The sequence below is a fragment of the Xylocopa sonorina genome, chromosome 11, assembly GCF_050948175.1.
Source record: "Xylocopa sonorina isolate GNS202 chromosome 11, iyXylSono1_principal, whole genome shotgun sequence".
In the NCBI taxonomy this organism is placed as follows: domain Eukaryota; kingdom Metazoa; phylum Arthropoda; class Insecta; order Hymenoptera; family Apidae; genus Xylocopa; species Xylocopa sonorina.
The window spans coordinates 11,926,623-11,943,586 of NC_135203.1; the positions used below are offsets into that span (position 1 = coordinate 11,926,623).

Here is a 16,964-nt window from a genome sequence, read left to right on the forward strand (position 1 = left end):
CGTTTCGTTTCTTTTGGTTTCTTTTCTTTTCTCTTCTCTACCATACCGGTCGGGTTCCAAGCTCGTCTGCGTATTCCTTTTCTTTAACTTTCAATAAATCGATCGCCGATCTTCTTAGAAACGTAAGTAAGTACGTAACACGTAGTAGACGACGTAGACCGTACGGGGTATGCATCGTTGTAAGGCGTAAAGAATACGTTCGGAGAGCCGCGGCTACCGCGAGCCGTTCGTTTCAACAAGGGAACCAACAAAACAAAACAAAACAAAACAAAAGAAAAGAAAAAAAACTAAAAAATGTTATTTAAGGTGACAAACAGAGGTGAACAAATCGGCGGAGACGTCTTTGGACACTTTCCTAGGGATTACGTATTTAAATATATAGGTACGTGGTGTGTGTGAGGAGCCGACACACATAGTCGGTGTAGTAACGCGCGCGGCTTTCTCGAATCCACGAACCGGATGCGGATTATCGGTACAATAATATATCCGTGAAGACGAGTCGCGCGCGATATTAGCAATCGTCCTGAAAATGCTGCTCGCATTATACATAGTCGACACCTTTCGTATTCGTTTTTCCAGCGTCTTTTTAACGATTATGTATTTGTCTATAGCGATCTTTTTATACTGTTGTAAAGCGACGTTTACACCGATCCGTAGTATATACGCGTAGAGGAGAGGCGTTCTCTTACCTTTAAAATCGTAACGTGTCGGATTCACATCACCGTTTCGATATAGACGACAAACGTTTAGGGAGGAGACCAACGTTTTCTATGTCACCAGACTGACTGACGATCCGTACATGCTCGCACCGACCACCGAATAAACTCTCTTCGGTCTCGCTAGCCCTTCCTACCGAACACCGCTCCCTCGAACACTCAAAAACTCCACTCGATCCGCGATCCGCGATCCGCGATCGATCGGTTCCACGCGCTTTCGCTGGCACTCACACACGCTACTCGCAACCGTTTGCTTTCAAACGTATTCGAACATTCTATCATCCTATCGTGCTCGTAACAAGATACGCTAACGTTATCATCCGCGTTTTTTCCAACGCGCGCCCGATGCGCCGCTCCTTCGATAAAACTGCTCTCCATTAGCCCATTTAAATCGCCTACCCAAACTATTCACCACTTTCGTTTCCTCTCTCCTCGTATCCCACCGAAACCGATCATCCTTCTCACTTGTTCGTTACCTAAGTATTTAGAGAATATGTATCTGTTCGTTAAAACTAGAAACGTTCGAGAGAGAATTCGACGACCCAATCGGACCGGTGACGATCGTTCAACACCAATGATACAGTTACGTTACGATACCCCCATTGATATACGCACGATACGCACAATACGATTAATTAAACGTGATTAATAACAGCGGGAATCGATCGAACGGAACTCAACGGAACGTGTTATTAATTCCACTCAAGCCCGGCGAATCTCTATCATGTTTAAATTTGCCATAACACGAGTGTCGTCTACGTAACGGTATTATTTGGACGTTTTTATATTAGACCGATCGAATTGTCTGTAATTTTTACATTGATCCGATCGTAATCGATGATCCGTTCGTAAACGTTTCGATTCGAGTCGAGTCGAGGGAGAAGCGAGAAACTTCTCCCCGTACCAGACCGGGCGATATATTACCTGTGTATCCTGATCGAGAGAATTACGCGACTCTTGTTAGTCTGTTTGAGATTTTACAGAGTTAAGATCCGCAACTTTTAAGATGCACAACCAACGGACACGCACACGATGTACTGCCGTCTTTTCTTTTCGATTTCCGCTCCTCTTCTTCCGCTTCCCACTTTTCTTTCCCTACCTACAACTCTCGTATCGATCATTTGTAGGGAAACGACGAATAAATTATGAATGCATCGTTGTTACACTGATATCCTAGAAACGGTCGACATTACATTTAGGTATTTACCTGAATGCCAATAATTGATCGTCCTTTGAAAAGTTTCCCCATCACTTCGTCGGAATGGAACATGTATGCACGAATTATAATGCAATTTCAAGGCACAATTTGAAATATCGTTCATTTCTATCGCACGTTACAAAACAGCTCGTATCTTGAGATTGAGACGAGACGAGACGAAGACGATGAAAAACGGAACAGGTGCGAACACTTGCGAACGTTTCCTTCTGCACCTAAGATAAATTATTGTTAGAAATCAAATGCGACATTTGCGTTCCAGCCCAACAAGTTAAACAGAGACACTTTGAGGTTTATAACAGTATGTAGTACAAGTACGAGACGAACGAGCAACCACCTCCTCGATCGTTGAACGTTATTTGCCTCATGTTCTTTAAATTTCTTTCCAACAAAGTATCGGAAGCATACGAAAAATCGGAAATTGACCTTTACACGTTTTATTATTCACTCGCGACGAACCTGTCGCCTCGTTTACTCGAAGCAAATTCTAAAAGATTCTGACCGCGTCGAGGCGATCGAATGCTGCACACGTGCGCATGGTTTAGCGATATCGTCGTGCTAACGAGACTGACGGGAACGACGAGGAAACTGCATGGACAGTATTCGCCGAGTAAAAAAAGAAAAAAAGGAACAAAATTGTTGTTGTTAATGTTGTCAAAAATGTGTCAAATTAAAAATATAAGGATTTCAAACATCTTCTGGCTCTGGTTCTGTACTGGTTCTGTACTGGTCATCGAGTGGAAATCGAGTTGACTGACGCGCGTTCTCGAAATTTCTCTTTATTTATAAACGGTGTGTACGCCTCGATCTAAACTGCGATTGCTCTCTGGTATCGTATGTTACAGTACTTACAGGACATTTCGATCGCACGATTGCAAAATGGAAAAGAAAAGGATTCATTTTCAGGAACCACGAGACCATGATTTTCCATGCAGTAAACGATTGCGACAAATGTACATCCATCGGTAGGTGCAGCAATCGCTTTTTCCCTTGCGCATAACTAGCGGTAAATTCCTAGAACCGTTGCAAACTGTGCGCGTACAAACTAAAGCAAGGCACAGGTATATACAGTGTGGCTGGCGTTCGATGAAAGCTAAAAATTCATCCGTCCTCGAAGCAACTCGATCAACGTTTCTCTACCCGGGCTTATTCGTGAATTTCTTTATGTATTCGAATTTAATAAGTTAAAAAGTATTTTCATATCAACGACAGACTAATATTATTTCATCACTTGCGCCGCCTTTTTCGCTTTGACAAGTTCTACCAGCTCCTGTAATACGATATCGTAAATCAGTTGGCGTCCAAGGAAAAAAATAAAATAAGAAGAAACATATAGGATAGAGCGGGGAAACGTACCTTATACCTCCTCATGCATTCTTTTTTCGTTCTAGTTGGAATACATCCCGCTATCTGATCCCATCTATCAGGCACGCTGGTCGGGTATGTTTTTAAGGCTTGTTCCAAAAGTTTCTGCTCCGCTGGGGTCCACGGTTGCGATTCTTTCTTGGAATCCTTTTGCTCCGAGGCAACACCGTTCAAAATAGGATGGTCCAAACGTTCGGTGACGGCTGGCATTCGGTCCTCGACCGATTCCTTGGTCTTCTTCTCGGCGATAAAGTTATCGAAAGCTTTCTTGTTCGCCTGCTCCTTTAGACTGGACTTGCTGAAATCGGTCGATTGCAGATCTTTAGCTTTCGCGAGTACCTCCTTCGCATCGCGGGTAACGCCGGTAGAAGATCCGCTGTGCTGATTGATAAAATTCGCGACTACTTCCCATCGTTGATTAGTTCCCGCTGGGAATAAATTCACCGCTTTGATCAAAAGTTGTAGATCGTTCTCGCTCCACGGAGCCGTGTAAGATTTCACTTGTTTCTCCGGCGTATTTCGCATATCGGTCGAGATAAAGCCGGCTCTGCGTTCGGCCTCTATCTTCTTCTCGGTTTCTTCGACTATGCCGAGGAACGCGGTTCTACCCTCGGCTTGTAACTTCTTCATCGCCTCCTCCAACTGGATCAGTTTGAAAAGCTCGCAAATCTTCTCGACGCTCTCCATATGCCTGATACTTTCCTCCGAATTTTCAGCAAAGTAATTGTTAGCTTTACAAAAATCTCTCAACGCTCTCCTCTCTTTGCGAAGCGCCTTCTTCTGCGCCTCCCTCTCCTGCTTAAGCGCATCCAGTTTTGCTTTCTCCTCGACCTCCCGTTTCTCCCTTTCTACCCTCTCCTTCTCTGCCGCGTTCCTAGCTATTCTCTCCTCCTCTTGCTGCCTCGCCTTTGCCGCTTCCTGTTTCGCTTTTTTCGCCGCTGTTTTCTTATCCTTATCCTCTTGTTGGAATTTCTTAATCCTAGGATCCGTATTGTACGCCATATCAACCAGGCTCCGTATACGCGCCATTTCCTCCTTCTTTCGTTTCGCCCGGGCTGCTTTGTTCTTTTTCTCGATCCACTTCCGCATATCTCGGCTGTGTAAAGTAATTAGTCGATTCACCACGTGAAAGAAAACGGAAGATTTCGCTACTTACTCTTGACCGCTCTCTTTATCCTCCTCGTCCAGATAAGAGTACTCGCGCCACGAGTCAAAATCGTACCAGAACGAGTAGAACTTTTCTACTTTATCCCTCGGTGTCTCCGGTCCGCCCAAGCGCGGCACCGGCTTTTTCGTCGACCACCTAGCATTCTCTCTGAACGCTTTCCCCATAACCGCGTAAAAATTATTTTTACAGTCTCTCTCGTCCGGCAGGTCGTCGCTGAAATACGGGTCGACGCTGTCGTAGCTTCGCCGTTTGGTAGAGTTCCCCAAAATTTCCCAGGCTCGTGTTATGCAGGTGAAATAATCGTCGTCGGGTCGAATCTCCTCTCCCATGGCCTTACGCTTATCCGGATGGTGCTTTAGAATTTTCTGCTTATCTGTAACGCACGCATTAAAATACTCCTGAACCGCGTTAATCATCGCGCCACAGGCAAGACATCCAACGATATAACACCTACATTCCCTTACAGAGTATACTTTGAACTTTCTCTACGTACAAGCCCTTTTTATAATATCTTCCGTCGCTTTGTGTCTGAGCTTTTTCAACCCCAACACCGCGTAATGATCTTGCTCTTTCCACTCCTTCGGGTCCAACGACCTCAGGTAAACCAGGTCGTCTTCGAATTGGTACTGTGACAAATCTTCCTCGTCCGACGACTCCGACACCCTGCCGGTAGCCATCAGACTCCGATGGAATTGCGCTGCCCATGCCTGCGCAGTCGAATACAAGACTAAAGGACCTGCCGTACCTGCGAATCAAATTTCATCCGCCTAAGTTTAATATCCTCTTCCAAGTACAGCAGTAACTCCACTCGGAATGACACTTCCGATTGCACGTCATCCGCAAAACTTATCCGTTGGAAAATTCTTTCGATTTTAAATCAGAGATCTAACCTCTAGCGGCTGTTCCGGTGTCAACAAAGAAATATTAGTGGGTATAGAAACTTACTCTTCTCGTTTCTATCGTTCATCGCTCTCTATGTAAGCTCCTGTTGTTTAAGCAAAATACCCGCTATTCTCTCAGAAAAAATGTAACCAGAGTAAACGCGAGCTATCGTATTCCAAACGTGAACATCTCTATCTCTATCTACGAAACGAAGAGGTTACTTCGAATAAAGTACGACTATACAATCGATAAACATTAACCGCGTATAGATATTTATCCCGTGGAACGGTATGTGTAACGAAATCTGTTTATTTTTAGTACGAAATGTCTATTCGAAATAAAGGATATCCACTGGAAACGAAACCCACGTTCGCGAGATCCCACACGCATTAAAAACCACTACTGTTAATCGGTCTACCGATCAGTTTGGTAGATCGTGGCGCCGTCTCTGTGGAAACGCCGCAAACTAATCGGCGCCGTTTAGTTTCATCGTTTCTCCGAGAAATGGCGCCACCGATCCCGGCTTTACAGCGCTGTTGGCGCCATCTCCGCGGAAACGCCGCAAACCAGTCGACGTGTAGTTTCGTCGTTTCTCTGAGAGATGGCGCCACATGTCAGGCGGGAACCTCTACTATTTAGGATCGGTTCGAAGGTTCTTCGATGAGTTTACAAGTAATAAATATATATTTGGTACGGGTAATTACATCACATAAAAGTAATTTACTTCTTTTTTATCAAATATATTTAGGAAAATATTTTATATATATATATATATATATTTTGCAAAGATTTCTCTTACATAAATATTTAAAAATATAAATACTATATATATTTTTTGTAACTGTGTATATCGGTGTTGGGGTCGTACTTTGGACGGAAATACCAGCTTTTTGGATGAACAATCGTTTCTTTTAGGAAGACTAGGGGAGTATTTGCATTTTTTCCTCAATTTAACAACGATTGGCACAAACACCGCGCATTATTTTTGCCCTTTGAAACACACGTACCTAGATAAAAAGCAACATCATTACAGAATTATACGTGCAATGTTACTTAAGAGTTATAACTGTTAATTATAAATAAATTAAAGCGCGTTTATTATAACATAGTTGCAGTCAAATATAGGTAAAACGATCGGTACTGAAAAGGAGACGGAGAGCTAGGCGATTATCACTAATTATTCCGAACAATGTAATGAACCGGATTGTCAACGTTAACAGAACGGAAAAACGTTCAATTGTCTACTGATGTCCAGGCGATGATAAGCGTCTCTGTGATTTGTATGGGTTCTGCAGTAAACGCGGTGAGCATTCAATCACGCGCAACAACAGCGCGTCTATGTAATCCTCCAAATCGGTTAAACGTTTCTTTTTTTCCGTTACTTCCGCTTGTAGCTGTAGCGTCAACTCTATGAGGTCCTGTATTCAACAAAATTCAACGTTACACATTCCATAGTTTATTTAACCGAACAGATTTTCACGAGCTTGATTACCTCTCTCGATTTCCCTTCGAACTGAGCCAAAACTTCGTGCGGCAGATGACTCTTTACCGTCCCCGTAGATTTATTAATCGCATCTTCACCTCCGATGATAATTCTTTCTGAAGACAGATTATTATCATCGTTGAAATCCTTAAATTTATTCTCCTTTTCCTTTTTCTTCTCCTTCCTGTAATGTTTCTCGTCTTTGGGACTCCAGCACCCGTACTTGTCTTCCTTTTTCTCCCTGAATTTCTCTTCTTTCGCGTTCTTCTCTTTAGACGAATTAATTAATTTCTCCTCGAGTTTATTTTTTGCTTGCAAAATCTCTCGCGGCGCAGGACTCGGAAGCTGCGGTGCTTCCTGACGTTTCAAAGTCGAAGAAGGCGAACTAATCGGTGACGCGTCCTGATATTCATCCTTTGGCTCGTCTATCACAATTTTCGGGCTTGGTTTACTTTCCCACCTAAGCATCGCAATAACAAAAACAGAATCGCAGAGTTTCCGAGTAACAGAGCTTTTTTCCGCTAAGGCCAACACAGGCTGCGGTTCGCGTGAGAAAAAACTTCTATTCACCTTTTAACATTGTTATTAATTTGTTTACCGTAAAGCTTTAGACCCCATTCGTCTTCCTTGATATTATCCACCTTGGACAGGGATGTGGTGGAAAAGCTCATCGCGAATCGTGGCGGTTTGCTAGGAGCTGTGCTAATCGGAGCCGGTGGAGGATGTTGCGGTGTCACCTCGAAATTATTGACAGAGGAAATGCTCGAGGCTACCGAACCCACGCTGTTACTCTTGCCTCCAACCACGGGAACGTTTAGAGACGATGCCGAACTCTTATGGGATAGATCGTCGAACTGAAATACCCATCGATTTTTAATTGATTATCCCTTTTGCTACAGCTTTCCTTATTACCGTAAATTCGTCCTCGTCCTCGCTAATGACACCGGGATCAGCCTCGCCAGGTTCCTGCCGGGTAGTCCTAAACTTGTACTCCTCTCTTTCGTCCAAGTCATCCCTTTTCTCCAGGTTATGCTTACTCTTCCCTTTCACGCGATTTCCAATCGACTTTGCCAATTTTTTCAAACCTTTACGCTTCTCGAAACTACTTATGCTGAGTAAACTTCCACCGATCGCATGAGCGGCCGTCGATAACTGACCGAGGGAGCTTTTGTGCCGTTCCTTGTGGCTCAAATCGGTTAGACTGCCAGCTTTTACGATGAAACCTATCTTTACTTCGAGCTCGCCTCTCTCCTTCGTATTCTCCTTGCCTGGCTTGCTCCCAAGGGTGTACCTACGAGTGATTACGTACCTCGAACAAAACCTTTTAATTATCGAAAACCGGTGATCAGTTGAATTACCATCTGTTCCTCGGTCGCTCGTAGACGTCGAAACTCGAGAGGGGTATCGAGACGGTGCCAAGGAACTCGTCGACACCCAAAAAGTTCCGATGCAAGGCCGTGAGGACTATTTCCGCGGTGTTCCCCTGCTCCGGGATAAGTAATTCGCATTCCTCGTGCCATTCCACGTCCCTCGAAGCTTTCTCCTTTACGGACGTTTGATATTTTTCCTTTCCGAGCGCGATCGTCACGAAACAGTCGTTGGTCTCTGCGTTATTAGATTGAATCGTTTTTAAACGTGGGCGGAGGTGGTCAAGGATTAGTAACAAGCTACGTAACGGAGGTGACTTCGTCCATTGTCTACTTATTGCCCGCATAAATTACACTCGCGTGATTCTCCTCTCCTGCTCTCAGACAGTGTTAATTGCTCGCTCGTCGGCTGGATACCCGATTATATTCAAATAAACTGGAAGAATATTTCGATGCACCCGCGTATAGATAGATAGATAGATAGATAGATAGATAGATGGATGGATGGGAGCTTTACGAAATTCGATTCGATCACGGCTCTAGAGTGACGCAACGTCAACAAAATTTCCTTTTTCCACTTGTTTTCAAATTAGACGCGCTTCGACGCAACAAAAGCGTATCGACCCCGGCTAATTCTGTTCGCTCGACCTACAACACCTGGACATCGTGCCACCTAGCTGAATACTTACTGTGTTTGCCTTTGGTCAACAAGTTCTTCGCTCTTTGAACTGTAAACAAAGAAACAATTTTATTAGACGCTTAAACCATTCGAAGCAAACAGAAATATCGTGATACATACATTCGTAGATAGGTATTATACGTGTTTATTTAAGAAAAGAAAAAAGAAAGACGTCACGGTTGGCAAGGTTCCTATCCACGGTAAAAGCGTGAATGGATCGGGGCACCCGTCTATTATCCTTTTGCATTCTTATCGCGAAACTTTGCTTTTACCGTATATTTTTTTACGCTGAAACGTTACGCCGGAAAGGAATTCTGCGGCTGCGGCGTACCGCCTTTTTCCCTCTGTATTTCATGTATTTTCCTTCGTTGCTGCTAGATTATTCGACAACGTGTCGTGAAACAGAATTTTCTACCTTACTACGGAGAACTTTTCCCCGTCGAACAAAGCCAAGCGGATGGGAAAATCAACTCTCTCGTTGCATTCTTCCACGACTCGCTTAGAACAGCTGAACCATTCACCGGAGTTGCACCCGAATACCGTTTTTACTCGGAAGGGAGCATTCTTAACGGTTCGAGATCCCGATTATTATTCTTCGCGGCTGAATTTAATTGGAAACAAATTCATTTCATTTTCTTTTTTCTTTCTTTCTCCCCGGAGTTTAACCATCTCTAGTGTCTGTAAAAGCGAGATCGGCAGGGTACTGGTGGACAGAATTACGATCCTGGGCAGAGGACTTGGTGGATGTACGATTGAAAATGGGGACAGCTGCTGCTACTACATATGCTTTCACACTCTACCTATTTTGCATCGAAATGAAAGCGTTTAAAAGCTTGTAAACTAAAGCGTGGACGTTCTATCGTTTGCCAGTAATTCGATAAAAATAATTCGATTAGACGGTTTCACGCAAAAACGCGTGAAAATAATGAAATAAAGGAGCAATCGTGTTTTTTAAGGTATTCGAGTTTTCACCGCCTCTTCCCAATCCGCCAATCGCGTTACGCGAGGCTGCACTTGAACGCGATTAAAATTTCCTTCGATAACTCGCTCGCTTCTCCCAACCTTTTGCGGACGAAAACTCGCAGTCAACTTCGTAACAGAAATTAACTCGCCGTTACTCCATCCGTATCAACCACTTAAAAACATCGTACTCCTTAAATTATCGCACGACGCTAAGAACCGTCGCATTCCACAGAAATGCGAGCAATCTAGTTCAGTGGAAATACGATATCCAATAACGAGATCGCACGGTTTCGATCAGCTATATCGAACTAGGGATACGTAACCTAGCTTACGCGTAAGCAGTGCATAATTGGTTTACGGTACATCTGTCTCGACGCGAACCACCTATTTACCAACTAAATTAACTTCCAACTGGCTTTACGCCTACCTGTCACTTGAACGTGCGTCGGACTCCACATTATGTTCGATTCTGGTTATGTTACTACCTTTGGTTTACGTCAACAATATTCATCTGTCGTTCGTTGAACGATCAACCGATCCGTCTAACAATCGCTAGCGCGACGCATTACGCTTTTCGATAATCACTGCACCGCCTGGTCGCGTAAACGAACCACGCCACAACAAACTGAACACGCCGCGATATATCAACGACAGCTATACCCTTGACTCGTGTTCGAACAACCGCTACGTCCGCTTCGCGCATCGCACACCATTACGGTGACCAGTGCGCATTCTGTTTCGCGCATCCATCACGCTCCTCACGCTTCAGGATCGGACGGTACCCATTCGTAGCCCCGTTCTACATTCGATTTTCGATTAAATATCGAATATAACCGACTATTCGTTATATCTGTTTCTGTTCTTTTTCTTTCTCTTTCAATTTTTCTTTAGAAAAATCAACGTTTGTCGTTCCGAACGATATGCATATACGATTTGCGAAGACGTACCCAAGACGTGTACACGTAGCGTACAATCGTCGCAATTCGTCATCGGTAAAATACGAAGATAATCGAATAGCCAAGCGGAAAATTACATAGGAAAAAAGTTTGAATCAAATGTTCGTCGATCGATGCATCTTACATCCAGTTTATCACGAATTCGTCAGAGATTTGTTATCGCACGACTTGCCCCTTTTCTACGTGGCATTTTATGCACCTGCGATTCTTCGTTGTATGTATCGCTATTCTAACGATTGTTCGATTACATAATGGCATATAACGATGATTTCATGCGTCTACCATTTTACGGATAGAGATTTTAATTAATAATATACGTAGTTTGATGAAATTTAATTGGTTAGAAAAATGTACGAGGCTTATTTGGAAGTTAATTAAAATGTTAAATGCAAAATGTTATCGTTATTCCGATAAGATATATCCGCTTTAATAAACAAACAGGCCTGGTAAATTTCCTAACTCACTGGTAAAAGTGAGTGTGACAAAAATTAATGGAAATTGAGTTGTGTAGTGTCCGAGTAAGGCAACAGGTGAAATTCGAAAAATGTTTACGCGACGTTTCAATGATGGATCTGGTTAATCGACCGATAGGTGGTGCTACATTAGTTACCGTGCAAGTAAGATCAGAAGCACCGAGCTACCTTACTACGTTACCGCGATCGGCGTGCTGCGTTCACCTTTCGTTCTCCTTGTCTCCCTTCTCTCGATCGGTATTTTTCTTTCCGTTTTTCTAGTCACTCTTAGTCGCGCGTTCGATCGCTAGTCTCTCGTACGGATTCCCCGTTGGCCGTGACGAAGAACGTTAGAGCATTCGTTTCGAAAGATTCGAGTAGGTGACTCTTCGATCGTGATTATCGGTGCACGTGATTCCGTGTACGCGTGAACCGAGCTTTAAGTTTCGGATTCCCCACGCTGGTACATATGTAAGTACGCAGCGATCGATTCAGTTCGATCGACGACGGAATAATCAGCTCGCGGCAGTCGAAGAGAAAAATCCGTATGAGGTACGGACAAACCGTAAGGCCGCGCCTCGATCCTCGATTCTCCAGAGAAAATCCTCGCCCACCGATTCGCCTATCGCGTTATTTACCGGTTATCTGAACGGTTATCGTTTCGCTGAATTCGCTTTCCATTTCATTCTGTGCGCGACATGTCTTCCTTAAAGGACGATAAGATCCCCTGTGCACGACTTTGTCACATCGTCAAGTGGGACGATTTTGACGGCTACGGATTTAATTTGCACGCGGAAAAGAGTAAAAATAGCCAATTCATCGGGAAGGTGGACGATGGTTCCCCTAGCCAGGCCGCTGGTTTGCGACAAGGTGACCGAATCGTCGAGGTTAACGAGATCAACATAGCCAACGAGACTCATAAGCAGGTTGTCGAACGTATAAAGGCCTTCCCCAATGAGACGAAGCTTCTGGTGGTCGACCAAGAAGCCGACGAATATTTCAGGGCCAACAACATCGTTATCAAGGGCACCATGGCGCACGTCAAGGTGAACAAGACTCCGGAGAAGAATCCAAATAGTGTCGAGCAGGACGAGCTAAACGGCAGCAATCTTTCCACCGACGAGGTACCTAAATTTCATTCTAACCTAAGCTCTCCGACTTGCATCCACCTGTTGCTTCGCTTCGATATACGCATTGCCTCTTTTTTCCCTTCTTTTTTTTTTTTCTTACCAACTGCTAATCGATGTATGTTCAATTACGTAATCTAGCTAAGAATTGGCATGTTTTTCCTTGTACAATTGATTTACCTGTCTGAGTCATCCGCGTCTGGCGTCGAGATGGATTTTCATTTTCTAAATAACCTTGGCGTGTAATATGCAGCTCTTATCAACGCGTGTCGCAGCGTTGTTTCTCGAACGAAGCAAAGTGATCGTTCTTTTTTTTTAGGTATTTCAAGATAAGCGCGTGTCTCATCGCGTTACAATGCTCAGACATCTGTGTTTACTCAAGTTGGCCAGTAAGGACGGAGAGTTTCGATTTCGATTCGTTCTTATGGATCTGAGAAAAAGAATCGACGTATTTATTACGCATGTCGCGAAGAAATGTTGGAATAGCTGCTGCGATACCGCAATTGCTGTATCATATGTATCCGTCCGTTTGTTGCTTTCCGGTGAAATGTCGGCGAACGATAACGCGTATAGTAGGGTCGATACCATTATCGCAACCTCACTGTTCATTCTTACCTCTTGTTTCAAACACTTGGGAATTTTTTCCAGAAACGTGTACAATCTCGTTTCCTCGAAGAGAATCGTACGTTTGTCTCAGCAAGTTATTAGAAAAACCCATTCTCCTCTTTTGGATTTTCCTCGCGATTCGTTGATCGAAGGTGCGCGTATACGTGACCATCGAGTGACTCATACGTTTCGTTCGTAATTGCAGGCGATAAGGCATGTAGAGAACAATATCGCGAGATCACGGGGTAATAAATGGTGATTAGTTTTCTTAACAAACGAATGGCCGAACTTACTAGAAGGATAAACTTTTCTTCAAAGATTATCGATAGAATCGAGACTTTGTTCTTATTAGATACCATCTCACCGGAGGTAATCTCGGATGTAACAATTACGAGGTTAATCGAGGGAAGTTGCTGCTTAACAAAATAACACACGTCACTGGCCTTAATTTGTCTTAATGGGATCCGCGCGTTCGATCGTCCTTTCGCGATACGCTCGTCCGATCTCAGGATCGAAAGGATTCGTTCACCGGATTTCCGCTCATTTTTTTCACCGTAAAGTTACGTAAAATCCGTGTTGTTCCGTGCTGCTACGTAATCGAAGACGCACGTGCATACGCGTATGTGTATGCGTCTCCATGAATGTTTCGTTCCTCTTTACGAATAAAGTTACAGTTAAGGTACTTGCTAATCGCCACCACCCTACACGGACCGATCAACTTCCTGTGTCCTTTCTTCTATTACGCAATCGAGCAACAATCGTGTAGCGTGTGCGAGGCGTGCGAACGAGAGGGAAAACAGTTCATTCCGGACGGGCAAAAAAAGGCGACGGTTCGATCTTCGGTTGGGAATCATTTCTGCCGTACCGTTCGAAATTCTCTCGCGGCGACGAATAAGTTTAAAGTGGTCCGTTATCCGGTCTTATTTGATTTTCCGTGTGTCGCGTTTTATAAACGATTTTCGAAGAAAGCGTGCCAAAATGCCAGGCTGAATGCGTATGCAGATAACGGGGATCCCCTCCACCGAAAACGGACCGACACAGTTGCCTCGTGCTACGTACCGACCGACTGATCGATATTGTACGTACATACCTTTTTGCTACCTATCGTAGCAATTTTCGATCGAAACACGGTTCCGACCGATTGCGTACGCTTAACGGCCTCGTGGTTGCTGGAATTAATCGAGACTGAGGATACGATGCAGCAATGCCGCGACATACATTCTCCAAGTTTTTTACGGATAGGTTACATCATCGTGATGCATAAACACCATCTTTGCATGCGATTGTTGCTTCTGTTGGTATTATTCACCGATGGCATTATTAATTAGCGTACACGCATACGCGTTCGACGTATTCTAGCCGGTTGCAGCATCGCGATCGATCATTTCGACGAACCGACTGATTTCTTTTACTTTCTACGGTGAAAACAAATTGCGTCAAGTATCTTCGGCTAGGAAAGATTGGGTTAACATTTTCTCGATGTCGGTGTCCGGTCCTCTTTTGTTGCTTCGATTGCTTCGAAGCGCATATTTCAGGAAGAAGTAGCGCGGCACAGTTACCATCGACCTTGATACGTGACGAGAGTTTCATCTACCGTTCGTATCTCTCTTTCTTTCTTTTTTTTTTCTTTTTTTTTTCCTTTTTCTTTGCCTTTTTCTAGACGGTAATGTCCACGTAGCCGTGTATGTGAAATATGAAGGTATAGAGGTAACGATTGTTTTCAGAACGCGCAGAAATCAAGCGGCTCGAACGACACGTCGCACAGCGAGAGCAGCACGGTGTCGGCAAGCGCGACGAGAACATCGACGAGAGGCGAGAACGAGAGCGCGAACGAGAGCGAACGCGTGGAGGCTGTTCGAGAGAACGGGAACAGCGTTAGAAACGAGTCAGCACCGATGGGGCATGTGCAAGGTACCGGAAACGGTAGCGTTGCCGGGAACGAACCGCGACAGGGGCTGAATCTGAAGATGAGCGCGAAAGAACTTAGGGCTCAGCTGGCTGCCCGGAAGAAGTACGACCCGAAGAAGGAATCGATCGGCTTCAAGGACAAGTTTGACATCGTACAAAAATTATAACCGTCTCGTCGGCTATGTTGCGCGGTGCTCTTTCTCATGTCGCTTCCTTCGAAAACAGAGATTCGTTAAAAATTGAACGAAGAACGAGCGAAAACGTTGTTCCTTAATTTCCGGTATAAGTGTAACTCGAAATCGCTCGAACGATCAAAGTTTCTTCTTCCAGTAGACTGGATAGTTGTTCCGCTAGCAACGGAGACTTGCACGCTCCAAGGACGATCATGACGACGCGAGAGAAAGTGTAGGACGTTCCGCGTTACGCGTCATCGATCATTTTTCTCATTCCTTAACAAATTTTCGGACGTATCTACAATACTATTTCAATTTACGATGCACAGAGAGGGAAACTCTGATAGAAGGAACCGATAAAAACTTCTGTGACAAACACAATAGTGGGAAGACCGGCGCGAGTTTCCACGTTCGTTGGAGATTCCAACCAACTCTGTATACTATGAATTGAAAGAGTCACAGGACTCGCAGGAAACTTTGCCACTATCTAACCCGACATTGCTAAATATTACGACAACCTGTTGTGCAACCTTCAATTATCGTCGTCGTGATCCTTTTACGCCGCGCTCGTACCTTACACGAATACTTGGAAACTACTTGTTGTTTTTTGTTTCGCACGATATGTACCTACATACATGCATTCCGCCTTCCGACTATTTCTTTAGCCATGATATATTAAAATGCCGTCTGGTAAAACACGCGGAAACGTAATACAAAGTGTATCTAAGTTTATTATTATTATTATTATTATTATTATTATTATTATTATTATTATTATTATTATTATTATTATATTTTTTGTTATCGCGACAAAGAAAAGGGCTTGTCGTTGGATCTTTCTGTATTTTCAAGAGTATTACGTTGGGCAAACTCGAAACGTGACGTTTAATTTTGTCTAAACATTTTAATTAAGTATCGAACGTGAATATATTGCATTTAATACGTAACCTTCAGATTGATTGCATACCACGTATAGCACGCGAACGATGCAATGTGCACATAAAACAATCATTTATGTATGACACTATTTTACGGTCGAAATACGATTTCTGGATATAACATTTTATGCGATGCGTCTGTTATCTGAAATGTAATCGATAAGATTAAGTTTTTTTTTTTTTTTTTTTGTAACTTCAGCAAAGACTATCATTTAAATCGAAGTACAACAAAAGATAGTTGTTATGTTTTAATTACGATACACATTTCGTTGAAGCTGTTGTCCTTTTGAATAAATTTTATACGTATACAAAAGAATACCTCTTATGATGCTTCTGTGCGTCTCTGTGCGTATTGAAATTCGTATCTGCGATTGATGATACAATGTGCTACAACGATTGATCGATCGTGGTTTCATCCGAGGAGGAAATATTCAAATCCGTTGAAATTGACAACGGTTGAAGCTCTGCATCGAATATGTATTGCGTGAATTCTTTTGTTATATTTCTTCTTTTCGTTTCTTTGCAATATTTTTGCAACATTCGGTGCATAAGCATATTCGTTCCTGTAAATATTAGATCTCCATGCGTCAAGGTCGGTGCAACGCTATATATACCAACGCATTCAGGGCAAGTCGCGATTGTACTTTTATTACTGAAATCAAACACAACATTCGTCAGGCGAATTTAAAAGCTACACACGTATACATGTATATTTGGCGATACGTTGGAGAGGTAATCATTTGAAATTAATAACACTTATGCATCGATCTATTGCACCGATTTCTTGAACTGTATATACATACGTAAATGTTTTGAATAAAGGACTAAAGAAAGGAATAATGGTATAATTATTGCGAAAAAGACTTTGTTATTCTGAACTAATTCGTTTAATTATACTTGTTTGCTTGAGTATACTTACATCCCCAGACATCACTTTTATACTTTCCGCTTTAGAGGTAACCGAG

General features: G+C 43.3%; 3 protein-coding genes across 4 annotated transcripts; 1 reads left to right on the plus strand and 2 right to left on the minus strand.

The window, feature by feature from the left end:
* Window positions 1-2,854: 2,854 nt before the first annotated feature.
* Window positions 2,855-5,207, minus strand: LOC143429246 (dnaJ homolog subfamily C member 2). 2 transcript variants are annotated; one of them, XM_076904769.1, is made up of 4 exons: window positions 4,959-5,207; window positions 4,454-4,838; window positions 3,289-4,393; window positions 2,855-3,202 (listed from the first exon to the last, which is right to left on the minus strand). In XM_076904769.1, exons 1-4 carry the CDS (start codon window positions 5,140-5,142, stop codon window positions 3,152-3,154), a joined length of 1,725 nt encoding a protein of 574 aa, XP_076760884.1. In that variant the 5' UTR covers window positions 5,143-5,207; the 3' UTR covers window positions 2,855-3,151. The 2 variants fall into 2 exon arrangements, with proteins under 2 accessions (XP_076760884.1, XP_076760885.1); XM_076904770.1 differs by having other exon boundaries at window positions 4,920-5,054.
* A 1,119-nt stretch (window positions 5,208-6,326) lies between these two features.
* Window positions 6,327-10,354, minus strand: Rip11 (Rab11 interacting protein). Its single transcript, XM_076904380.1, has 7 exons — window positions 10,267-10,354; window positions 8,887-8,925; window positions 8,189-8,435; window positions 7,743-8,121; window positions 7,401-7,684; window positions 6,840-7,290; window positions 6,327-6,765 (listed from the first exon to the last, which is right to left on the minus strand). The coding sequence occupies exons 1-7, from the start codon at window positions 10,295-10,297 to the stop codon at window positions 6,589-6,591; spliced, it is 1,608 nt and encodes a 535-aa protein (XP_076760495.1). The 5' UTR covers window positions 10,298-10,354; the 3' UTR covers window positions 6,327-6,588.
* Window positions 10,355-11,920: 1,566 nt separating this feature from the next.
* LOC143428990 (Na(+)/H(+) exchange regulatory cofactor NHE-RF3) lies at window positions 11,921-16,317 on the plus strand. The gene is made up of 2 exons (XM_076904329.1): window positions 11,921-12,371; window positions 14,705-16,317. The coding sequence occupies exons 1-2, from the start codon at window positions 11,946-11,948 to the stop codon at window positions 15,053-15,055; spliced, it is 777 nt and encodes a 258-aa protein (XP_076760444.1). The 5' UTR covers window positions 11,921-11,945; the 3' UTR covers window positions 15,056-16,317.
* The last annotated feature ends 647 nt before the right edge of the window (window positions 16,318-16,964 follow it).

Bases quoted from the DNA above. Each gene is read 5' to 3' on its own strand.
- LOC143429246 (XM_076904769.1), bottom strand. From the start codon at position 5,142: ATGGCTACCGGCAGGGTGTCGGAGTCGTCGGACGAGGAAGATTTGTCA. The intron at 4,394-4,453 runs GTAAGTAGCGAA...TACTTTACACAG, and splicing joins GATAAAGAGAGCGGTCAAGA to CCGAGATATGCGGAAGTGGA. The intron at 3,203-3,288 runs GTACGTTTCCCC...ATCGTATTACAG, and splicing joins AATGCATGAGGAGGTATAAG to GAGCTGGTAGAACTTGTCAA.
- LOC143428990 (XM_076904329.1), top strand. From the start codon at position 11,946: ATGTCTTCCTTAAAGGACGATAAGATCCCCTGTGCACGACTTTGTCAC. The intron at 12,372-14,704 runs GTACCTAAATTT...GATTGTTTTCAG, and splicing joins GCAATCTTTCCACCGACGAG to AACGCGCAGAAATCAAGCGG.
- Rip11 (XM_076904380.1), bottom strand. From the start codon at position 10,297: ATGTGGAGTCCGACGCACGTTCAAGTGACAG. The intron at 7,291-7,400 runs GTGAATAGAAGT...TGCGATGCTTAG, and splicing joins ATTAATAACAATGTTAAAAG to GTGGGAAAGTAAACCAAGCC. The intron at 6,766-6,839 runs GTAATCAAGCTC...TGTTGAATACAG, and splicing joins TCGAAGGGAAATCGAGAGAG to GACCTCATAGAGTTGACGCT.